General features: G+C 38.2%; 1 protein-coding gene across 4 annotated transcripts in view; it reads right to left on the reverse strand.

Annotated features, from left to right (window-relative positions):
- Positions 1 to 2,243: 2,243 nt before the first annotated feature.
- IGSF11 (immunoglobulin superfamily member 11) overlaps positions 2,244 to 23,827 on the reverse strand; it is a gene marked incomplete at both ends in the record, with an annotated part of 111,073 nt that continues 89,489 nt past the window's right edge. Inside the window, 3 exons of one of the 4 annotated variants that reach the window (XM_084232438.1) lie at positions 2,244 to 2,685; positions 4,967 to 5,033; positions 5,983 to 6,033. In XM_084232438.1, the coding sequence (XP_084088564.1) occupies positions 2,244 to 2,685; positions 4,967 to 5,033; positions 5,983 to 6,033 (560 nt within the window). Of the gene's footprint in view, positions 2,686 to 4,966; positions 5,118 to 5,910; positions 6,034 to 23,827 lie in introns of all 4 variants that reach the window. The other 3 variants (XM_084232436.1, XM_084232437.1, XM_084232435.1) reach the window with 3 other exon arrangements.

Consider the following 23,827-nt stretch of genomic DNA (forward strand, 5'->3'; position numbering starts at 1 on the left):
GGCAACTTGAGTTGGGAAATCATCAGTATTTATCTATTCAACACCCATATTAGGCACTTTGCTAGATGACCAAGATTCAGGGATGAAAAGAGCTGTCTTGGATTGTGTCCTTTGTGAACTGTCAGACTAGGACATATGAGAGTAGTTCAATGCATGAAAAGGGTCATTACATCATTATTCATATATATGGGAACTGGACTCAAATTTCTAACGATAAGAGAAAGGTTAAACAAGTTTTGGAATACAAAATGCTCATTAAAATGATTATACCATTTAACAGGATGGGGCAAGATTATTTAACATTAATGGAAATACCGAAAACAAAATCATTGGTGTGTAATAATTAATGACAACATGTTTTTATATGAATAAACTTTTATTGAATTTTAGATAATTAGAAAGAATAAAGAAATGCAAGATAAATGCTTTCTAAATAACATCTGATAGTAGCATTTTTCCTGTTCATAGTATTTTCACTTTTGTTTATAAAAAGTATAGACATTCATTTATTTAAATTTTTACAAAGTCAAGAACCATCAAGTGGAGAAAATAAGTAATACTAAAGGAAATTCAGCTTTCCATCAATATTGGGATGGCTGCAATGGTTAGGTTCTGAGTTTAGCCCTCTGAGAAAAATAGCACATGCAGCAGCTGATGGTTTCTGTTTAATCCAATAAGTGAAAATCAGGAGGCCACTCCCTGTGATAACTGTGCTTGCAGGAATGAGGGCAAAAAGCACAGTGGGAAGAGTGAGTGTGAGACAATTCTGGGGGGGGTGGGGGGTGGAAGCCGCTCTTTTCAAATCATTATCAGGTTCAATGTTGTAAACAATTTGGGAAACAAATCTGGGAAGAAATCATTTGTACATTGCTTAATGTGTGACTTAGAAGAGATATTCACCAAAACAAGTTTGACGAGATCTACAATGCACAAAATAGAGTGAGGATTTTGTAAAATATCTGGTGAATGCACGGCCATCCAAGCCAGATAACTAATCAAAAAAGGAGTCTCTTTATAGTGGTGTAAAATGCATTTGAGCAAAATTGCAAACCTGAGCTGTGACAAATATACGGCAGTTCTCCCAGGAGCATACCTTAAGACATACCTTTTGTCTCAATCTTATCTCTTGTGAAAATAATTACTTTGAAAACAAAACAACTCCTGTAACAACCCACTAACATTTACTTGTCAAACAAGGAGAAAGTCATCTACTGACAAATGAAAGGCATCAGGTACTGCCTCATTAGGAGGAAGCTAGTGTGACATTGGGGGAGGCCTGAACAGCCCTGCACAGGGGCTGCCCAGAAGCCAAAGCCCTTTCCACCTGCCTTCCTGCCCGCCCTGTGCTGCCCACATGACCCTGCTCTTTCAGGATGGATCTCCTGTGGGGCTCCAGGAACACAATCACAGAAGTAACAAGCATCTTTTCTTTCGTGGCCCAGTGTCTCTTGTATCTTTTTACTAAAAACCACATTTTCTTTAAAAAAAAAATGTTTTCCAGGAAATAATGAACAGCATCTGTCATGGACCTATACAGACCCTAGAAAAAATGCAGACAGGCAAGAATCTGTCAATATAGTAATATTCCAAATATGAAATTTATGGTTCAGGAAGAGATAAATAAATAAATATGAAAGGGTTTCTCAAAGATGTACTTTTGTTTTTCCCCCATTTCTTACTGAATTTTGTTTGTGTAAAAAGTTCTGATTCTATGATACAAGAGCCAACCCTGTTATGACCAACATTAACCATTTATGCCATCAAACCCTCCATACAAAGAGGGAATGGAAAGAGGCAGAACAAATCACAGGATCGTTCCTTATTTTTTCTAAAGACACCTATCTTTTTAAATAATTTCATTATTTAAATTCCATCTGGCACTTTAGTCTCTTGGAAAAATATTAAGTTAGGCATGAATTAAAGAACAAGCCCCTCTGGGCTGCAGTTGCGATTTTAAGTGCTATCCTGCTCTTTTATCTTTTTTTCTTGGCTTTTGGCACATCTTTGAGATCCAGCTTTGTGAACGGAACCCTAGGACGGGGCGGTGGAAAAACAAGTCTTCGTGATGGCGCGTTTCAGTTCATTTCCCAAAGCTCAGTGACCAGGCCACTCAATGCCTGCTTCTTTGTGCTTTTTACTAGTATCATGATCAGGCAAGTGGATCCTTCCTAGCACTCTCCCACCCCACCTGCCCCCTTGCATGCGGGCATCCCCCGATTCTTCTCTGTCTCTGCACTCATATCCTATACCAGGGACCCGGCCCGACTCTGGGCTGGCACCATCACGGGGACTGCACCAATTCGCTCCAGGGTTGCTTGGCTCACGGTATAAGAGTGTATGTGCGGAGGCCGAGGATTTCTGCTGACCGAGCCGTTGCTCCTGGACACGACCTGCGGTGACGACCCTCTGTTGGCTGTCACTACCAGAGTCTTGTGTGGAGCTGGGGCCAGGTGGCTCCCGTTAGCATAGATGGAAGGTACAGTGGCGTTGCCCGAGTGGAGAGAGAAAGACTGGCGCAAGTCACTGAAGTGGTTGAAGGACTCTGTGTTCCTGTGAACTTTGGGCTTGTTGCTCCAGTATCGGCCATTGTAGGTATTAGAAGAGGTCAGTGTGTTGTTCTCTGAGGAGGATACCTCAGTGTGGAAGGCTTTGGCAGAAGAACATTTAGGTGGAAGATCATCTTCTCTGAAACAGGAAAAAAAAAAAAGCTGTTGTTAGGATGAACTTGAGGTTACCCTACCCTCCTGCCCAGGACTTGGTTCTCACATTAAGGCCAAGGTGTCTATAAAATACAAACCCTCAGGTCAGACCACATTATCATGAAAGCTGAACCGGTTTTGACAAATTCATTCCCTTGGAGACAATGCTCAAGAAAATATTCCCTCAGCTTCTCATTCTTCAAGAATAGGAAAGCTAATAGCAAATATCCCAAAGACAATCTTCCAATGTAACTGAAATATATACATGGATGTATGTGTGCGCATATGTGTCTATATGCACAAATACATATATAAATATAGATGTGTATAGATGTGCATGCCTGTGTGTGTGTTTTAACGGTGGATGTGGGGGACTTCAAGAAATTATTAGAGTTGGCCTGATTTTGTTGTGGTTTGGGATTGAAGAAGTCATTGTCATGGGCTGATGAAAGGTTTTTCCAGTAATCTCATGCTGGGATGAAATCCCTACCTATATTAAGTCCAAACTCTTAAGAATTACAAGAGGCTAAGAGAAGTCATTAACTGAACATAATATGTCAACTAATTATTTAACATTTATTGAGTACCAGGCATTCTACTAGATGCTTCATGTAAAAAATAAACCGCTCCTATACCCAAGAAGCTTATGATCAACTGGGGTGATAATCAGTATAGAAACATCTGCAAGTTTGAAAGGCTGAACAAGGGACTAAAGTCAACTTAGGTGAGGAGGTAAAATTAGTCTTGAATCACATCAAGGAACTTACTGAAGAGATGGATAAAAAGGGAAGGAGAATGATCCAGGAGGAGAACAGATGTTAGAGTAAAGCATGAGAAAATGCAGAACAGACTGGAACACAAAGTGATCAGGAAAGTGGTGAAAAGTTAAGTCCAGGGAAGCAGGGGAGAGTCATATCTGAGGGCTGAATGTCATGCTAAGTAGACTGTCATTAAAGCATATTCAATAAGGATGTGATATGCTGCAATCTGAGTGGGGTATGACCCCCATTAAATTTACCTCATTTCGACATTGGCTGCTTTTTTTCTTTTTTTTTTTCCTACTGAGTGGTGCTGGCTAATCTAATGATTCCCAAATCTTTCCCACTGAACACTTCCCAATACCAGGTTCCAGAACACTGCCATAGCCAAATACAGTTCTTCCTTTGCAACATAAACGACTGACCACATCTGAGATTGAGAAGTCCTTCCCTCATCTTCAGTGGTCATCAGTGACTGTCCTACAAAACCAGCTTTCTTTTAATCCTTTTCCAGGACTTCCATCTCTTCCTGTCCCCAAGACTCCCTTCTCAGAAGTTCTCTTTTCCATTTTCTATACTTCCATGGTGACCTCATCCACTCTCTCACCTTCAACTATTGCTTTTAGGTCAATGACTTCTATTCTTTATCTCCACTTCTGACCACTTTCTTAAACTGCAGCTCTACATTCAGCTTGGTATTATCAGCTGCTTGCAAAACTTTCATCTGGCTGTCCCACCAACATTTTTGCTCACACATTCGCCTTTTATATCCCTTGTCCCTCTCTCATCCCCCTCCCTCTTAACCTCAGAGGCCTCAAGTGTTTGTTAAAGTTCACTAGTTTTCCTATTTTACTTTAGCAAATCCTTTATTATGTAAATATCCAGTTTTGTTTTTGTCACTCTTACTTGCTTTACTATGCCACAATTCCCTCAAACTCCATCCATTTCACTGTAAATGGCTGCATACAGCTGAAGAGTTTTCCACAGTGTGGATATACCACATCTTCTCGATTCAATCATCTAATGATGGATATTTATGCAGCTTCCACATCCTACCTATTGTAAGTAGTGCTGCAATAAACACTGTAAAGCAAGTAGTTTTTTGTGTTGATGATTTCATGTTCTTTTGATAGATGCCCAAAAGTGAGACAGCTGGGTATTTCCACTTTCAGTTTTTTAAGGTAAATCCATAATGGCTGTACCAGTTTACAGTCCCACCTGTCTACTAAGGCAGTGACCTAAACCTTATTATCCTAGAGTTACGGGAGGGGAAGGGAAAATTCTCCCCTTGTGTCCTCCTAGTTGGGCACATGCTAGACCCTCCTCCCCTTTTGTGATTTAGTAAAGAAAGCTGAGTAGTACCATAAGGAAACGTGATATAAGATACAAGAAAATATCACTGATCACTTTCTCTTGACAGTCATAAGACTAGCAAAGAACCCCCAGCTGGCAAAATAAATCAAAATACAGACATTGGACAACAGGACAAATTATCTAACACACACAAACCTTATTTCATTAGGGATTTCTTCCTCCTCCTCCTCTTTATTTTTGTTTCTCCAGTAAAAGAAAGCCCCTAAAATTAGTGCAATGCAAAAAATGATAATAACAGCACCAGTGCCAATGGCTCCAGCTATTACTCCAATGCTTCTGGGCTGGGCTGCAAAATATATTTAAGGCATATTTAAGAACCAAAAAAAAAAAAAAAAGAAGAAGAAGAAGAAAGAAAAAAGAAAGAATGTACTTATACAACTTTATAAACATATATATTTACCAAAGAATCTTCCTGAAGTGCATAACTGTCTAAAGTATTGCATTCATAGAAATTTAAATCTCACTTAACTTTCTGTATCCCCAGGGGCAGGACTAACACAGCAGGCAGACACTGACTGAATAAACAAGGCACTCAGAGCTGCAGGAGGGCCACAGCCAGAGCAGAGCCACCCAACCTAACCCACCCACATGTACCCTGGCAGGATGACTTGTCCTCGTCCCAGTTAGATCATTCCCTTTGGCAAGTGCAATTCAAATAGCCCAGAATTCTCAACTAAAGAGAAATTTTCTGCACTGCTTATTTAAGACCCAGGTGCCCCAAAATTAAGTACATGTAATTAGGAAATGTAATTAGGAAAAAAGTAACAAATAAATCTTGTCATAGCCATAAGATCATTACAGATTTTTATAGTGTCTATAGATAAACACTATACAATTTTATAGTGTCTATAGATAAACACTATACAAACCCATTTGATTCTAATGACAGTGAAGATAAAGACATTTTGCCATAAAGATGTCATATTGCTGAGGCGCAATTATAAAAAATAACTTTTCATAAAGATTAAAAGAATTTTTATTAATAGTCAACCTAGAAACAATTAACTCTTCATTCCCAAGCTGAAAAAGGATCTTAGCATTTCTGACCCAGAATAGACATCAGAATTTTACATACTTACGTGAAATAACCTGGAGATCCAAAAGACAGGTGCTGGTCCCAATGGCATTGGAAGCCACACACTGGTATAAACCTGAAGACAAAGCGCTGATGTTCCGGATGGTGACTGTTCCCTGCACCTGGTCTATCACAAAAATAAGAAAACCAGAGAAATCAGCAGAAGACATGACTATAAAAATACATTACCACTAAAGAACTATCAATAATTTGTTGGTTCATGAATGTGAAATATTAAAATCGCATTATATTATAGCCTGAAGCTACAGAGGAACATCCCAAATAAGGACAACCTCCAACTTAATCTGCAAATTAGCATGATGTCCTAAACATTACGCCAGAAGGCAGCTAATGCCTATCCCAAAGAACCCATACTCAGTAACACCAAATTTCAATTCTGAGGAAATGCAGTAACATAAAGATGAAGTTAAATTCATTAAGACAATGTTCACTTGATGCTTCATGGAAAAAATATTCACTGTGTCCAAGGTTTAGACTGTTATTCCATACCAACAACTCCTGTAACATTTGTTTAAGTCCAGCTCCCCCAAGTAGCAGACACCAAAACAAGCAAAGGCTTACTGGAGGAAATACCAGGAAAGGAATGGAGAGGAAGCTGGAGAATATGGGGGGAGCTTAGTCTGCAGTGTAGGTCTGGTCTCAGAAGGAAGGAGGGCTGGGTAGGGAGCATCTACTGCAACAGTTTTTTTTTTTTTTTTAAGATTTATTTATTTATGCATACAAGAGCTGAGGTACAGGACAGAGATATAGGGGATGAGAGGGTTCACCAGAGTGGGGAACAGAACAGGCAGATTGACTGAAGGACACTGCTGGGGGAGCAGTGGGCGAGACAGGAGAGGTCTGCTGTGCCATAAGGGTTTCTCTCTGGCGGGCCGGGGATTGAACTCATGCTGTGGAGGCTGCAGATGGCTTCATGGTGTGGTGCTTAACCCCTTGCGCCACCAAGGAGGCCCCTACAGCAACAGTTTTGAGGACATTTCACCAGGCTGTTGGGGAGTGCTTGAGTCCAAGTTACCTAATACAGGAGTCCTTGCAGCAATAGTCCTGCACTGGTCGTCCCACTGTGCTGTTACTGGCTGGGAGCAGCCCAGGAAAAGACTAGCCTGAGTGCAATGCAGCTGGGGCTGCCTCATCAACCTCGTTCCTTCCCCACAGCAGAGGGTCCGAGCAGTGCATTTTTAGGGCCACCACACTGATATTACAAAGAAGTGTTTAAGTAGTTCACATTTTAGTAATTTATCAACATTAGCAGAGATTATTCCTTATAAATAGAACACAAACTATTTATAGTAATCATGAAAAGTAAAGCTAATGGTTATTACTATACGCCAGGCATTGGCTAAGTTTTTATATGTACTGTCTCAATCTTTACAATGACTCTAACCATGTACTGTTGTTATGGATTAGGAGATTGAGGCTTTAGATGGGTAATAGGATTACACAGAATTGGAATGGGATGGAGGGCTGCCAAACCTCTAAGCCTCAGGCTTCCCTACTTCCTGTAGGCAGAGCACAATACACCAAGCCATCTCAAACACTCAAAATAGCTGCACATCTAGGAGCAAGAAGAAAAGCCCCCTAATATCATATGTTTCGTACAAAGTCCATGTTTCCTTTGGGCAACATCTAGAGCTACCTTCCGTGAGCTGACTTATTTTTATACAACACTGAGATTTATCTTGTTTCTGCTGGCAACCTCCATTTCTATCTAGATTGACTTGATCAATGGCAGAACCAAAGGGGTCAGCAAAAGCAGCCCTGACCACAGGCTGCATGCATTTATGTATTAAGTCACTTAACAAATTTTTGTTGGGAACCTTTCTATGTGTCGGGCAATTTCTGAGGATAGTACTGCAGTGAAGAACAAGACAAACCCAGCCTCTTTCCTCAATGAGACAAGTAGGCAAGCAATCACAATAAATGGGGTAAGTGCTTGTATTCCAGAACATAGTTCTAGGGTGCACATTCGGGCATCTGATGAGGATGAGTGAATTCTGAATACTGCTAAGGCACTGAGAGCATTCAGGGTTATCTCTATGCTTTCAAACAAAATATAGTGGATAGTGTTAATAAATGACTTCGAATCATCAAGCACACACTGGAATTAACTTTGATATAGAGCCCAGGGAAAGGAGCCTTTCTTGTTTTTGTTTTTTATTAATGAGAACACTTACTATTTTCTTTTTTCCTCTCTGCTTCATGCTGTGAAGCTTCCTCCCCTGCACTCTTGCTGTGCTGTGACTGTATCACCCAATAAGCCACATCATGAACTCTTTGCCCAGGGCTCTGCTTTCTACTCAACTTGTACCATAAAAGTTTAAATGTCAAGGGAATATAACTTTGGAAAATTAAAAATATCCTTTCATAAACTTAACTGGCAATTGTTGTGGATGAACCACAACAATTTCTGAGCTCTCCTGAGTCCTGGCACTAGGGAAAAGAGACAGGAATAAGCCAGAAAACTCTTATTACTCTCGTCATGGGCCTCTGCCCTTCAGTCCAGTTTTCTTTTCCCCAACACCCTCATTTATACCCGTTAGACCCTTTCTCCTTCCCCCTTTCCTTTTGCCATCAGAAGCCTAACTTCCTTTATTAGTGTCCACTGGTTTTTAGGAGTATTTTACTTTGTCAAATCATCTACTATGTAAACATCAAATATTTGTCTTTGTTATTTGGACCTGCTTTATCTCACATAATATCCTCAAAACCCTTCCATTTTGCTATAAATGCAACATTTTTTCTTTTTTTCTTTTTTTAACTGAATAGCATTCCATTTTGTGGCTATACATCTTCTCAACTCACTCCCGTATCAATGGATACTGAGGTTGTTTCCATGTCCTAGCTATTCTGAATAGGGCAGCAATAAACATTGTAGGCACATTAATTTTTCAGTTGATAGTTTCATGCTCTTCAGAGAGGTGCCCAAGGGTGGGACTGCTGGGTCATCACGTATTTCCATTTTTAATTTTTTAAGGTGAATCCAGATTGCATTGCAAAATAGCTCACCAGTTTACACTCCTACCAACAGTGTGATAGGGTTCTTCCTTCTTTGCATCATCTCAGCGCTTTTTATTGGGGTCCTATTAATATGCCATTCTCACAGGTATGAGATGATATGCCACTGTGGTTTTGACACATCTCCCTTATAAAAAGCAATAATGAACATTTTCCCATATATCTACTGGCCTCTGGATGTCCTCTTTGGTGAAGGTCTTTTCAGATCTGCTGCCCATTTATTAATCTGGTTATTTGTTTTTCTATTGTCAGATAACATAATGCCCTTAGTGTTTTTCCTTTTTCTTCAGGATTGCTTTTGTTCTGTGAGGTCTTTTATGGTTCCATAGCTCCATATAAGTTTTAATATTTTTTGTTAAATTTCTTTGAGAATATTGTTTGCATTTTAAAGGAGATTATATTAAATTTATATATCTCTTTTGGTAGAATAATAATAATGAGAGCATTTAGAGAGAAACCCACATTATGCAGGTATTCTGATTATCCAGAAGAACATGATGCTTGATGAATTTGGACATTTGGATTGTATTGTACACATCCAGACCAATACACTTGATGATTACCTGTGCTGCACTTGCGTAGTATTTCTTTTTCTTAAAAACAAACAACTCAGAGGATATCAACCTGGTGGGCCTTTCAGTGAGTTCACTCAGATACTTGGGCATCTGGAAGAAACTGTTTCTACCTTTTCACATTCTGTATGATTTCCAAGGTCCCCATTAAATTCCCCTTCTATGTGCTCCCTAATGCTAACATTACTCCACTTATGGTAATTTCTTACCTGTTTATCTCATTAAGATAAGGGACTGGATTTGTCTTGTTTGTCCTTATCATCACCATTACCCAGTACACAGGAAAGTGCTCAATAAATAAAGGGGCTACCTTCTCTTTAATTTCTATTGTGTACCACATGCACTGTACCAAGAACTTTACAAATGTCTCATGTAATCTTCATGACAAACTTGGGGTTTTTTTATTCCTACTAGCCAAAGATGAAAAAACTCAAACAGAATAAGCAATTTATTGAACATCACACAGAAAACAGCAGTCTATAAAAATCAGGTCCATCCATGTCCAAAGCTCATAATCACAATTACATCCCTGGGTGTCCAGTATGGCATTAAAAACTATCATATTTCCTAGGGTGCATCAATAGGACATTTCCTAACTATGTGATGTTTCCATGTTATTAGTACTAAATTAAATCATCTCCCTAACTCAATTTTCAATACATGCCCTAATGTCATCATGAAGAAAACCATAATCTCTGGGCAACTAAATCAAAAATTCTACACATTGTACTGCTGTTTTCCTAAGCCCTGAAATTCTAGGAATTTGATCAGTTTAGACTGAACCAGTAATTTTGTTGACATTTCCATAGATATAATTTGGGAAATTTTAAACAACAGCCATTCTAAACAGCATTCTGGTATGTAGAAAGAGATAAACTTTATAGATTCTTGCTTTAAAAAGTCTATTAAAGGTGAAGTTACTGAACTTCCCTCTGCCTCTATGTATGCAGACACCATGAGCAGACAGATGTAAGAAAGTATTCTTAAATGATGTTGACATCCATGCCATCACTAACTCAGAATGTAACCAGGGAAGGAGACAGACACATTGATCAGAGAGGCTTAACCAGAAGCAAAACTGGGCTGTCTATGTGTCAAGGCCAGACTAGGGGGGTACCTTTATAGCCAGTAATAGCCAGTAACAGACTATTGCCAGCCACCAGCTTGTGGCCCTCTCTGAAACAAGGAGGACTGGTTGCTCAATCTGTCACTTCACTTGGCCTGTTTTGGCACAGAAGTAAACTGTTGGAATGAAATTAGAGAATAAATGTTCTTCTGACTTTCTTTCTTTTAGAGACTAGGGAAAATTCAGTTATGTGGAACTATAGTTTGGAAAGTGCAAACAACACTACATTGTCTCCTCTTTCAGTTCATACAACACAGTGCCCCCACACAAGCCCTGCACCCAGATATGTGCCCTTCAGAACTAGAGAGACATGTCAGTGCATATTGCCACTTTGATCTTTTCTCCTTAGGTCCAGAACCACTTCTCTGACTGCCTACTGGATGGTGCACTGGCATGCATTCTATACTCTCATAGCTTGGAATCAGCTCTACCACCTTTCAGCTGTATGATCTTAATGTGTTTATCTTCTTCATCTATTTCTGAGTTTCTCATGTGTAATATGCAGCTACCGACTTGCAACACAGCACAGCTTACTGTGAGGAGTAAATGAAGCAATGCAGGGTCAAGCTGCGTGCAGTGCCCAGCAATGCTTCCATGTGGGAATTCCTTTGTGGCATTAACTTCATCTATTTTTCTGAATCATAAGGACAATCAGTAAAAAAATTGGGAAAATATAGTTTATCTGTAAGTTCTTAATAGATATTAATACTTAAGATTTGAGGTTAAGAAATGATAAGAATTCCTAAATCATAAATTATTCTATATTTTCATATGATTTATCTATTTTTACATAATGGATAGCCATGGTCACAAATGGCAAGCCACATCTTATGTAAGTTTCTGAAGTATTCTGTAGGAAAACAAACAAACGAACAGATGACCTACTGTTATTGGAACCAATATGACAAAATCATATATCTAAAAAAATGTAAAAAATGATCTAAACCTGATACAAACATTTCATAAAAAAGTAACAAAAAGGGAGCACTAACAAAAAATAAATGCCAAATTAAAATCTATTTGAAAAATCAAAGATAATATCACAAATATTTAATACTTAAACTGTCAGTCCATAAAAAATTTTAAAACACTACCTAGCAGTAAGTCCACCATCAAAGGCCATGGTTTTGTTTTCTGCCAAGAAAACTTTATTTCATTTTTGCTTAATGTTGACTGAATTAAGATGTAGATGGAAAAGGGATGGAGAGAGACTTATCCCCATAAAGAGGATGCTCCAAAGCAACTTCGAGGCAGATATTAGGATATATGCTGCTCCAAATTAGTTCATTTCCATCATTTAATGATGAAAATAGGGCCTCCCCAGTGGCACAGCGGTTGAGCACTGGGTTGCGAAGCTGCCCGCAGCCTCTGCAGCACCAGTTCGATCCCTGGCTGCTCCCCGGCCACCTTAGGAGGGTCCCACATGGCGCGCAGACCTCTCCTGCGGCCCGCTGCTCCCCTCAGCAGTGTGCTTCGGTCCTTTGGCCTGCTCTGCTCCCCACTCTGGCTCTGGTGAATTCTCTCACCCTCCTCTGCTTCTGACTGTACCCAGTGCTTGTATAAATAATCTTAAAAAAAAAAAATGCTGAAAATATTTTGTCTGTTTGCCCAGGTTTTAGTTTTTCCATTGAAATGGATGTTGCTTTTGACCTTTCACATTTCAAATCCACTTCTGAATTCAAGTAAGTGTATTCACAGCAACATTCCCATCTTCTTCTCTTTGCATTTCTGCTACTAACATATTCACAAAGAATCGAAAAGTATAGCAACATTCCAACACTGGAAAACACCAGTTAACAATATTGGGTAATTTTGTAATAATGTACTACTTGGAGATGGAATATTGTAATATTAATTAACAATATTATATAGAATAATGAATCAAAAACTACCAATATAAGGGCTTATTTTACATCTAAGATTTGTTATTTCTTGACATACCACTCAGGGCATTTATATAAAATATACTATGTGTATGAACACATTCATATTTATTTACAAGAATGACTCACCATTAGCAACAGACAGGATCACGAACACATACTTACAACATGGCAACAGCTACAAGCAACACCAACTGATCAGATCGTGACTGCTTCCCTCCTACACACTCCCTGTCTGAGTTCCCAGAAATGTTGACTCTCAGTACTTTTGCTTTTAACTTGACATCAGGGACTCTTTATAATCAATATGTCTCTATGTTGATTGTTGAACTTGAATTCTCAAAGAAGAATGGCGCTTGCTGCTCAAAGTATGCTACCTGTTACCATTATTTCAGTCCCCATCTAGTAGTTTATCTTAGTTACTATCTTCATCAAGCAAATGTCCAAGTAATTCTTTGAGTTGTAACTAGTCATTCAACGACCCAAGACAGAAATATGAGTTAACACTGATTCTTCCCTGAGTTCCAACATATAGTCAAGTCCATGTGCTGCTGATTTTTATCTTCAATCTCTCTTGAATCCCACTCAGTCTCCTGTCCCTTCTCCATCCCCATTACTAGGGCCTTAATTCAGGTCCTTCAGCATTTCTTGATTGAACTATAATCAAAGGCTCCTATCAGTGACCAGGCCGATGATCTCTCACCCTGATTGCTAAAGCTATTTCTAGAGTGCACATCTGGATACTGTGTCTTGCTTTATAAATGCCAAAAACAACATCCAGACTCCCTGTGTATCATATAATGCCTTTTATAATCGGACCTAACATGCCAACCACCTCTCTGGCCTCCATGACCTTTACGTCAGCTTCACAGATCTTCTCACTTTAAAATTTCAAACCTTTACAATTGCCTCCGTAGGTGGTAAAACTTCTACTCATCCTCTAAAATCCTTTTTTTTTCAGGAAATCTTCCTATAAAATTCTTCCTAGACTCTTCAGGAAGAAGTAATACTTCTGTTTAATATTACAGCACTATAAACATTTTTATAGCATTAAACATGTATTATATTTATCCTTTGTATCTGTCTCCTCCATGGGACAGCAAACTCTAGAGCACAGACATGTTTTTTGTATTTCTATTTTATTCTCTACCTTCCCCTATTTTACCCTGAAGTAAGTATTTGCACAGAATCAGAACCAAAGAGTAGATGAATTTATAAACAAATGAATTTAGTTGTGATACCTGCTGGTATTGAATCATTCAAAAAGAGAGGGAGTACTGAATATTACATGATGTTTTATGTCAGAGGAGAAAATCTTGTCTTGGATCAGATTAACACTTTGATTAAGGGGAAATAAGTTCCTGTTTATTCAGCCACTTTAGCAGGTAAAAACATTTTGCGCCCCATTGCTCCCCATGACAGAATTATGTCAACACTATCCCTGGGAAGGGAATCAGCAGTGGCAGCTCAAGAAAGAGAATCACGATTCCTAAGGCATCCAAGCACAGCAGAGCAACAGGAGTGCTGTCTATCCATAGACTTTGGGCAGATCTGTATCCTTCTCTAGGCCCCAGTCTTGACACAGACTCAAGATTGGGGAGAAATGGTATAACTCCAAGAACAAACTGACAGAACTATAATCATATTGTGAGATTTTTAATCATATATCTCTCATAAAGTATCTGAAGCAGGTAAAATATTGGCAAAGGTACAGATTAGCTGAATAATACTACTAATGCACTTTATATGAGATTTTATATGTCCTAACACCTGTAATTGGACATAATAGGTCTTATATTTCTCTGCCTTGCTCTTTCCACTCCAAACACACAGGCACCTTTGCTAGTCATTAGAAAAACACTGGCATACTCCCACACTCCTCACTCCTACCTCAGGGACTTCAGAGCTCCCTTCCCTCTGTCTGGAGCACTCCCTACCTCTACATTCATATGCCTGTGCCATCATCATCTTTTTTTTTTTTCAGATTTATTTATTTATGCATATAAGTACTGGGGTACAGGCCAGAGGTGCGGGGGGTGAGAGGATCCACAAGAGACAGAGTGGGGAATAGACCAGGCAGACTGACTGAAATACTGCTGAGGGGAGCAGAGGGCAAGACAGGAGAGGTCTTCCTCACCATGTGGGTTGCTCCCTGGCCAGCCGGGGATCGAAATCGTGCTGCAGAGGCTGTGGAATGCTTCATAGTGCGGTGCTTAACCCCTTGCGCTACCAGGAAGGCCTGCCATCATCATCTTTACATCTTTCCTAGAGTGTCATCTTCTTTTACTGTAAGTCCTCATGCTCCAAATAATCCATTTTACCCTGATCTATTTTTTTTTACCATAAAATTTATCATGTAACATACTCTGCAATTTATTGATTCATTATGTTCAATTCTCTACCCATTAGAATGTAAGTTCTACAAAGGGAAGGATTTCAGCACCTCATGTTCAAGTATTTGAGAAGCGAATGAATGAAAAACAGATTAACAAAAGCATACAGAGGACAAACAAAATCAAAACTGCATTCAACAGACGGACCAATAAACTAAAGAGTTAGAGCACAATTGAGCAGAATTAGGAATGAAATGTATAAGAGAGTTGAAAGTTTGTAAGAAAATAATATGAATGATAAAGAAAAGCCAATATTGAGAGGTAAGCTGGGAGGCTTGCCCATGCCGGGCGCCTTCTAGCCTGCAGTTCCAGCCCAGAGGGGAGCAGCACCCACCGCTGGGGCAGACCAGGCGTGCAGGGGAGCGCGTCCCCAGCACCGGCATTTTGCAGCAGGGACCTTTCTTGCTGGAGACTGTGTGAACCCAGAAGAAGGCTCACCGAGGGGACAGAGGTAAGCTGGGAGGATTGCCCATGCCGGGCGCCTTCTAGCCTGCAGTTCCAACCCAGAGGGGAGCAGCACCCACCACTGGGGCAGACCGGGCGGGCAGGGGAGCGCGTTTCCACATCGCCATTTTGCAGCAGGGACCTTTCTTTGCTGGAGACTTGTGAACCCAGCAGAAGTTCCCCAGAGGAGCCAGTGGTGAGCTGGGAAGGTCGCCCAAGATGCCGGCCAGTACCAGCAACACAGTGTCACAAGGAATACGGCAAATTAGAAAACAGGCAGTAGGGAGTAGAAAAACCACATGCAACCCAGCAACTCCTCAGCAAAAAAGCACACCGCAAAAAGAAAACCATCTACCAGATTGCAACGACGGTAACTTGGAAGAACTTCTGAGCCTTCCAGATAGAAAATTTAAAATTGCTGTGATTAAAAAACTGACAGAAGTCATAAAAGAAAACAATGATAAGGGGAAAATAATTAATGACCAGAAGAATGAAATTGAGTCCCTAAAGAGGGAAGTAAAAGAAATGCAGGAGATCAAAGAATTAATGGAGACGCTAAAGAACTCTGGGAAAAGCAATGAAAGCAGAATAGATGAAATGGAAGAACGAATAAGTACTCTTGAAGACACAGAAATAAAAAGAACTAAAACAGAAAAGGAAGGAGAAGTACAAAGGAAAAAGACCGAAGAAAGACTTCGGGAACTATCTGACTCCATGAGGAAAGGAAATATAAGAGTTATAGGAATCCCAGAAGGAGAGGAGAGAGATGTAGGAACAGAGAAAATATTCATGGATATAATTGAAGAGAACTTCCCAAACGTGAAGAAGGAGCTGAAAATTGATATACAAGAAGCAAGAAGAATACCAAACTTCCGTGATGAAAGGAAAAATACAGCAAGACACATAATAGTAAAGCTCCCAAGAATCCAAGACAAGGAAAAAATAATGAAACTAACAAGAGGGAAGAAACAGATAACATTCAAAGGGAAACCAATCAGACTGACATCAGACTTCTCTGAAGAAACACTACGGGCAAGGAGAGAGTGGAGGGACATAGTCAACAGACTCCACGAAAACAGATGCCAACCAAGAATAGTCTATCCCGCAAAGCTCTCCTTCCTCTTTGAAGAAAGAATAAGGACCTTCCCAGACAAACAGAAACCCTGGACTTTTATTACGACTAAACCCCCACTCCAAAAAATACTACAAGGAGTCCTAAAGCCAGAACCTCAGAGGGACGAATAACAACAAAAGAAGGCCAAAGAAAGTTATTAAAAGAATAAATAAATAAAATCAAAGGAAAGACAAACACAATGGCAAATACAGATGCTAACATATCAATACTAACTCTAAATGTAAATGGACTAAACTCTTCAATAAAAATACACAGAGTTGCAGGCTAGATTAAGAAACAAAACCCAACCTTTTGCTGTCTCCAGGAAACACATTTAGCTGCAAAAGATAAAAATAGACTCAAAGTTAAAGGATGGAAAACAATTCTACAAGCAAATGGACCAAAAAAGAAGGCAGGAACAGCTATACTCATATCAGATAAAACAGATTTCAAACTTAAAAAGATAAAAAGAGACCCCAGTGGTCATTACATTATGATCAAGGGGACAATACTTCAAGAAGAAATAACACTCATTAACATATATTCACCAAACGAAGGAGCACCAAAATATATCAGACAACTATTGGCATCTCTGAAAACAGACATCAGAGAAAACACATACGCAGTGGGAGACTTCAACACACCACTATCAACAATGGATAGATCAACAAGACAAAAAATAAGTAAAGACACTAAAGCTCTAAATAAGGATCTAGAGTGCTTGGGCTTAACAGACACTAAACCCAAAAAAATCTGAGTATACATTTTTCTCAAGCGCACACGGATCATTCTCTAGGATCGATCATATACTGGGGCACAAGACAAACATCAACAGATACACCAAGATTGAAATCATACCAACCATCTTTTCTGACCATGAAGGCATCAAACTAGAAATAAACCATAAAAAGAAGGCAAGGTACTCTCCTACCTCGTGGAGATTGAAACCCACACTACTGGAAGTCCACTGGACTAACGAGGAGATATAAGAAGAAATTAAAAAATTCTTTGAATTGAATGACAAGGAGGACACCAATTTCCTAAATGTATGGGATGCAGCAAAAGCAGTAATAAGAGGAAAATATATAGCAATAGATGCTCACATCAAGAAACAAGAAAGAACTCAAAGAAACAACCTAATCTCGAAGCTCAAAGATCTAGAAAAAGAACAACAAAAAAACCCCAAAACCAGTAGAAGAAAAAAAATAATAAAAACCAAAGCAGAAATAAATGAAATCAAAACTAAAAAAACAATCCAAAAGATCAATGAAACCAAGAGCTGGTTCTTCGAAAAAAATAAATAAAATAAATAAACCCCTAGCCAGGCTCACAAGGGCAAAAAGGGAGAAAGCACAAATAAATAGGATAATAAATGAAAGAGGAGAAATCACAACGGACACAGCAGAAATCAAAAGAATAATTAATAGCTACTATGAACAGTTATATGTAAACAAGTTCAACAATCTAGAGGAGATGGACAAATTCCTACAACTCTACAGTCACCCAAAGCTAGATAAAGAAGAAATAGAACACCTAAACAGACCAATTACAATTAGCGAAATTGAAATGGTAATCAAAAACCTCCCCAAAAACAAAAGCCCAGGACCTGATGGATTTACAAATGAATTCTACCAAACATTCAGAGACCAATTGGTGCCTATCCTTCACAAACTCTTCCAAAAAATTGAGAAGGAAGGTATAATACCTAACACGTTCTATGAAGCCAACATTACACTAATACCAAAACCGAACAAGGACAACACAAAAAAAGAAAACTATAGGCCAATCTCCCTAATGAACACTGATGCAAAAATCCTCAATAAAATTTTAGCTATCAGAATCCAACAGTGTATCCATAAGATAATTCACCACGACCAAGTAGGATTCATTCCAGGGACACAAGGATGGTTCAACATCCGAAAATCAATCAACGTTATCCAACACATCAACAAAAAGAAATATAAAAACCATATGATAATATCAATAGATGCCGAGAAAGCTTTCGACAAAGTGCAACACCCATTCATGATAAAAGCCCTGGAAATTCTTGGGATACAAGGAACATACCTCAACATCATGAAGGCCATATACGACAAGCCAACAGCCAGTATCATTCTCAATGGTGAAAAGCTGAAAGCATTTCCATTAATATCTGGAACAAGACAAGGATGTCCACTCTCACCACTGCTTTTCAATATAATACTGGAAGTCCTAGCCAGAGCAATAAGACAAGAGAAAGACATACAAGGAATCCAAATAGGAAAAGAAGAAGTCAAACTATCACTATTTGCAGATGATATGATAATATACATGGAGAACCCCAAAAACTCCATAGAAAAACTAATTGAACTCATCAATCAGTTCAGCAAAGTGGCAGGATACAAAATCAACATGCAAAAGTCAGAAGCCTTCCTATACACTAACAATAAATCTGAAGAAGAAGAAATGAAAAAAACCATCCCCTTTATTATCGAAACAAAAAAAAATCAAATACTTGGGAATAAATCTAACAAAAGAGGTAAAGGACCTTTACAAAGAAAACTATAAAACACTGTTAAAAGAAATAGAAGAAGACTCAAAGAAATGGAAAGACATCCCCTGCTCATGGATTGGAGGAATAAACATTATTAAAATGGCCATCCTACCAAAAGCAATATACAGATTCAATGCTATTCCAATAAAAATTTCAATGTTATTCTTCAAAGAAATAGAACAATTATTGATGAAATTCATATGGAATCACCAAAAACCCTGAATAGCCAAAGCTCTCCTGAAAAAAAAAGAAGGGAATGGAGGCATCACACTCCCAGATTTCAGGCTATACTACAAAGCCATAATCATCAAAACTGCATGGTATTGGAACAAGAACAGACACACAGACCAATGGAATCGAATAGAAAATCCAGAAATAAACCCACAGATTTATGGTCAACTAATATTTGACAAAGGAGCAAAGAATATGCATTGGAGCAAAGAAAGTCTGTTCAATAAATGGTGCTGGGAAAACTGGGACGCTACATGCAAAAGAATGAAGCTTGACTACTACCTCACACCATTCACAAAAACCAACTCAAAATGGATTATAGAACTAGACATAAAACCTGAAACCATAAAATACATAGAAGGAAATATAGGCGAAACACTACGTGATTTGCAAATCAAAGACATCTTTACAGACACATCACCCAAAGCAGTGATAGTGAAGGCAAAGATAAACAGCTGGGACTACATCAAATTAAAGAGCTTCTGCACAGCAAAAGAGACAATAACAAAAACAAAGAGAAACCCCACCAACTGGGAGAACATTTTTGCACCCAACACTAATGATAAAGGACTGATCACAAAAATCTGCAAAGAGCTGATGAGACTCAACAACAACAAAGAAAATAATCCAGTCAAAAAATGGGCAGAAGAGCTAAAAAGAAACTTCTCTGAAGAGGAAATGCAAATGTCCAACAGGCATATGAAAAAATGTTCAACATCACTTGTAATCAGGGAAATGCAAATCAAAACTACCATGAGATACCATCTTACACCAGTGAGAATGGCACATATTAAAAAAACTAGCAACAACAAATGTTGGCGAGGGTGTGGAGAAAAAGGAACTCTTCTGCACTGTTGGTGGGAGTGCAAACTGGTCCAACCACTATGGAGAGCTGTGTGGAGATTTCTGGACCTACTAAACATAGAGCTTCCATATGATCCAGCAATTCCACTCCTAGGTATTTACCCAAAGGACACAGAAACATCAATTCCAAAGAACACCTGCACCCCTATGTTTATAGCAGCACTGTTTACAATAGCTAAGCTTTGGAAACAACCCAAATGCCCAAAAATAGATGACTGGATCAAGAAGATGTGGTACATATATACCATGGAATATTACTCAGCATTCAAAAAAGATAAACACATGCAATTTGCAGCAACATGGATGGCGCTGGAAGGGATCATGCTCAGCGAAATAAGCCAAAAAGAAAAAGAAAAATACCGGATGGTCTCACTCATAGCAGGAATCTAGAAAACTTAAATAAGGGACCAGAAAAATGAATAACTATAAGAAAGCGAAAATCAAAATCAACAAAAAACTATGAACCAGAGACACTTTTTGAGGGAGGAGGGGCGGGAGGGGAGGGATTGGGGTCAGAATGGGGGGGTTGCAATTGTATAGGGAATATAAAAATAAAATTTATTATTTCAAAAAAATGGGGGGGTTGAAATGTATGGGGAATATAAAAATAAAATTTATTATTAAAAAAAATAATAAAACACATTTAACCAATTCAGGGATATTGGAGAGAATTTAAAAAAATAGCAAAAAAAAAAAAGAAAAGCCAATATTGATTAAGTGCTTATACATGCCAGATTCTGTTCTAAATGTTTTACATTTAACTTTATACCTCCCTGGGAGGCAAGTACTATTATTGTCTCCATTTTACATACAAGAAAATTAAGGTCACACTGTCAGTGATTCTGGAGCCAGGATTCCAAGCTATGTCCTCTGACTCCAGAATCTGCTGTCATAAATACATTCTCCTGCTTTCACATAGCGTATACTACGAACAGCTTGATAGCAACATGCATATAAGATAACGCAGACATTCTCTAAAAAATCAGAGTGCAGGAAATTTAAATAAACCAATATTATTGGAAAAGCCGAAACCTTAGTCAAAAATCAATGAAAAACATGACAGTGAAGTGATGATTTTACAGGCAGATTCTACCAAATCATGAGATAATCTTCATTTTATTCATACTCTTTCAGAGTTAAGAAAGAGGAAAAGCTCCCCAATTGACTATATGGCCCATCATATAGTCTGATACTAAAACTGAACCAGGACAAGAGAAGATGGAAAAAACCATTCCGTCTAGGCCATTCTCATTTATGATCATAGATGCAAAAATTCTATTAAAGTGTTAGCATACAAAAAGGAGCAACTTATTAAAAAAATAATCACAATAACATATACTTTATTTCCAAAATGCAAAGATGTTTTAACATTAGAAATTTTATTAATATAATTCATTATTAACATTTTTGGGCTGGATAATTATTTGTTGTGAGGGCTGCCGTATGCATTAAAGGATGTTTAGCAGCATCCCTAGCCTTTAGTTGCTAGTAGTTTTATCAGACCAGCTGTAACAATTGAATATACCTCCAGATATTGCCAAATGGAACTGCTCAGTTGAAACCCACTGATACACTTGCAGAGGAGGGTAAACTCTCCCATGCGTAAGTTTCCACTTAAAGGAACCTGGGCCAGTTGTACAGGCCTCAGAAGCACAAACCAAACTGCTACAGTTTGTTTCAAATAGTTTCTACCTTAAATATAGCTTTCACAGTGTCTTGGAATTTTATTGATTGATTAAAGGTTTATTACGCTGCATGATGTAAGAGTACAGGGTCATACACCTTTCAGGTGTATACTATCATACCCACCACCAAAGCATCAATAAATCCTCCACCACAGAACATGGGTCCCCACCTTCCCCCTTTGTTCTCCGTTCTCCATCTTCTACCTCTAGTAGCTTCAATCTTATAGTATTCTAAGGCTTGTTTTGGTTCAGTTTTGTATGTTCCTTTATTGTGTTTCTTTATATTCCATATATGAGTGAAATCATCCAGTATTTATTTTTCCCTGATTTATTTCACTTAATATAGTCCCCTCCAGTTCTGTTCACATTGTCACAAATGGCAAGATTTCATCTTTCTAAAAAACTGAGTAACAGTCCATTGTGCATACTACTTTTTTTAATCCACATATCTGCCAGCAATGTTAAAATTACATAAAAGTTTCAAGAATACTGTAAGGAACTCTTGTATATCCTATATCATCTATTTACATTTTACCCTATTCAGATTAGATTATCACTTTCTCATTAAATGTATATCTTTCTGAACATCTTAAAATGAGATATTATGCCTCTTTATCACTGAGTACTGTTTCCTAAGAACAATATATTTACATAATCACAGTACAAATAGCAAATTCAAAAACTTAGCATTGACACACTATCTAATGCACAGTTCCTACGCATTCATTTTATCAGCTGTTGCAATAATATACTCTATAGCTACTTCTTTCCCTATCCAAATTCTAACCAGGATTTATGTTTCGTTTTTGTTTTTCTTTCTTGGTTTGTCTTTGTCGTTTTATTTTTGACATCAATTTCTTTTATGTTTCATTTATGCTACATTTCTATTGTCTTATGTGTTACTTCTATTGAGTTTTGGTTGAAGATTATTTATGTGGCCCATTATACAGTTTGGTATCAAACGTGTTCTCATGATCCACAGCTACTCTCCTCCTCCCCATGTATAACTTAGATGATTGTTACTTCTATATTTGTTGTTCTGTTGCTTTATAATAACCCCTTTAGCACTTCTTTCATGTGTGGCTCATTGGTGAGAAATTCTTTCAGTTTTTGCTTTTCAGTAAAGCTCCTTACCCTTCCGTCTTGAATGTTAATCTTGCAGGGTAAATGATTCTAGACTAGAAATCTTTTTTTTTGAGTACTTTACCTATCTATTGTCATCCTTTCTTGCCTGTAAGGTTTCTAATGAAAAGTCTGAAAAGTCTTAATTCGTGTTCCCTAGTCGTCATTCTATTTTTTTCTCTCAAAGTTGTCAATATTCTGTCCATCATTCATTTTTTTTTCTTGTCATTGGCTTTTAATAATTTTATTATAACATGTGTTGGCATATATCTATCTGTTATTATTTTATTTGAAACTCTTTGAGACTCTTGGATCAGATTGTATTGTTCATTTCTTAGGTTGAGGCAATATTAAGCAATAAATTCTTAAAATAAGTTTTCTCTGCCCTTTTCTATCTGGGACACCCATGATACAGGTTTTATTTTTCCTAAGTAATCCCAAACAGTTCTTAGACTATTTTCATTGATTTTTCTTTTTTCTTTTTTGTTCCATTCATTTGCATGTTCCATTCATCATACTTTCAAGCTCACTAATTCTCTCCATTGCTTGAGTTTGTCTGCTGTTGAAGCCGTTCATTATATTTTATAACTTGAGTGTAGTGTTTTTTTAGGTCCAGTCGTTTTAACTGCCACGATCTTGTTTTTCTGTCTTTATGCTGTTCCTGTTTTACATCATCCACTGCTGTTTTTTCTTTACTCTTTTTTATTAAAGTTTTTTTAAGATTTATTTATTTATTTATTTATTTATTTATTTATTTATTTATTTATTTATTTATTTATTTATTTATACATACAAGCACTGGGCACACTCAGAAGCGTGGGAAGGTGAGAGAATTCACCAGAGCCAGAACGGGGAACAGAACAGGCAGACTGACGAAATACACTGCTGAGGGGAGCAGCAGGCATGGCAGGAGATGTC

The sequence above is a fragment of the Talpa europaea genome (assembly GCF_964194135.1).
Source record: "Talpa europaea genome assembly, chromosome: 4".
NCBI classification, from domain to species: Eukaryota; Metazoa; Chordata; class Mammalia; order Eulipotyphla; family Talpidae; genus Talpa; species Talpa europaea.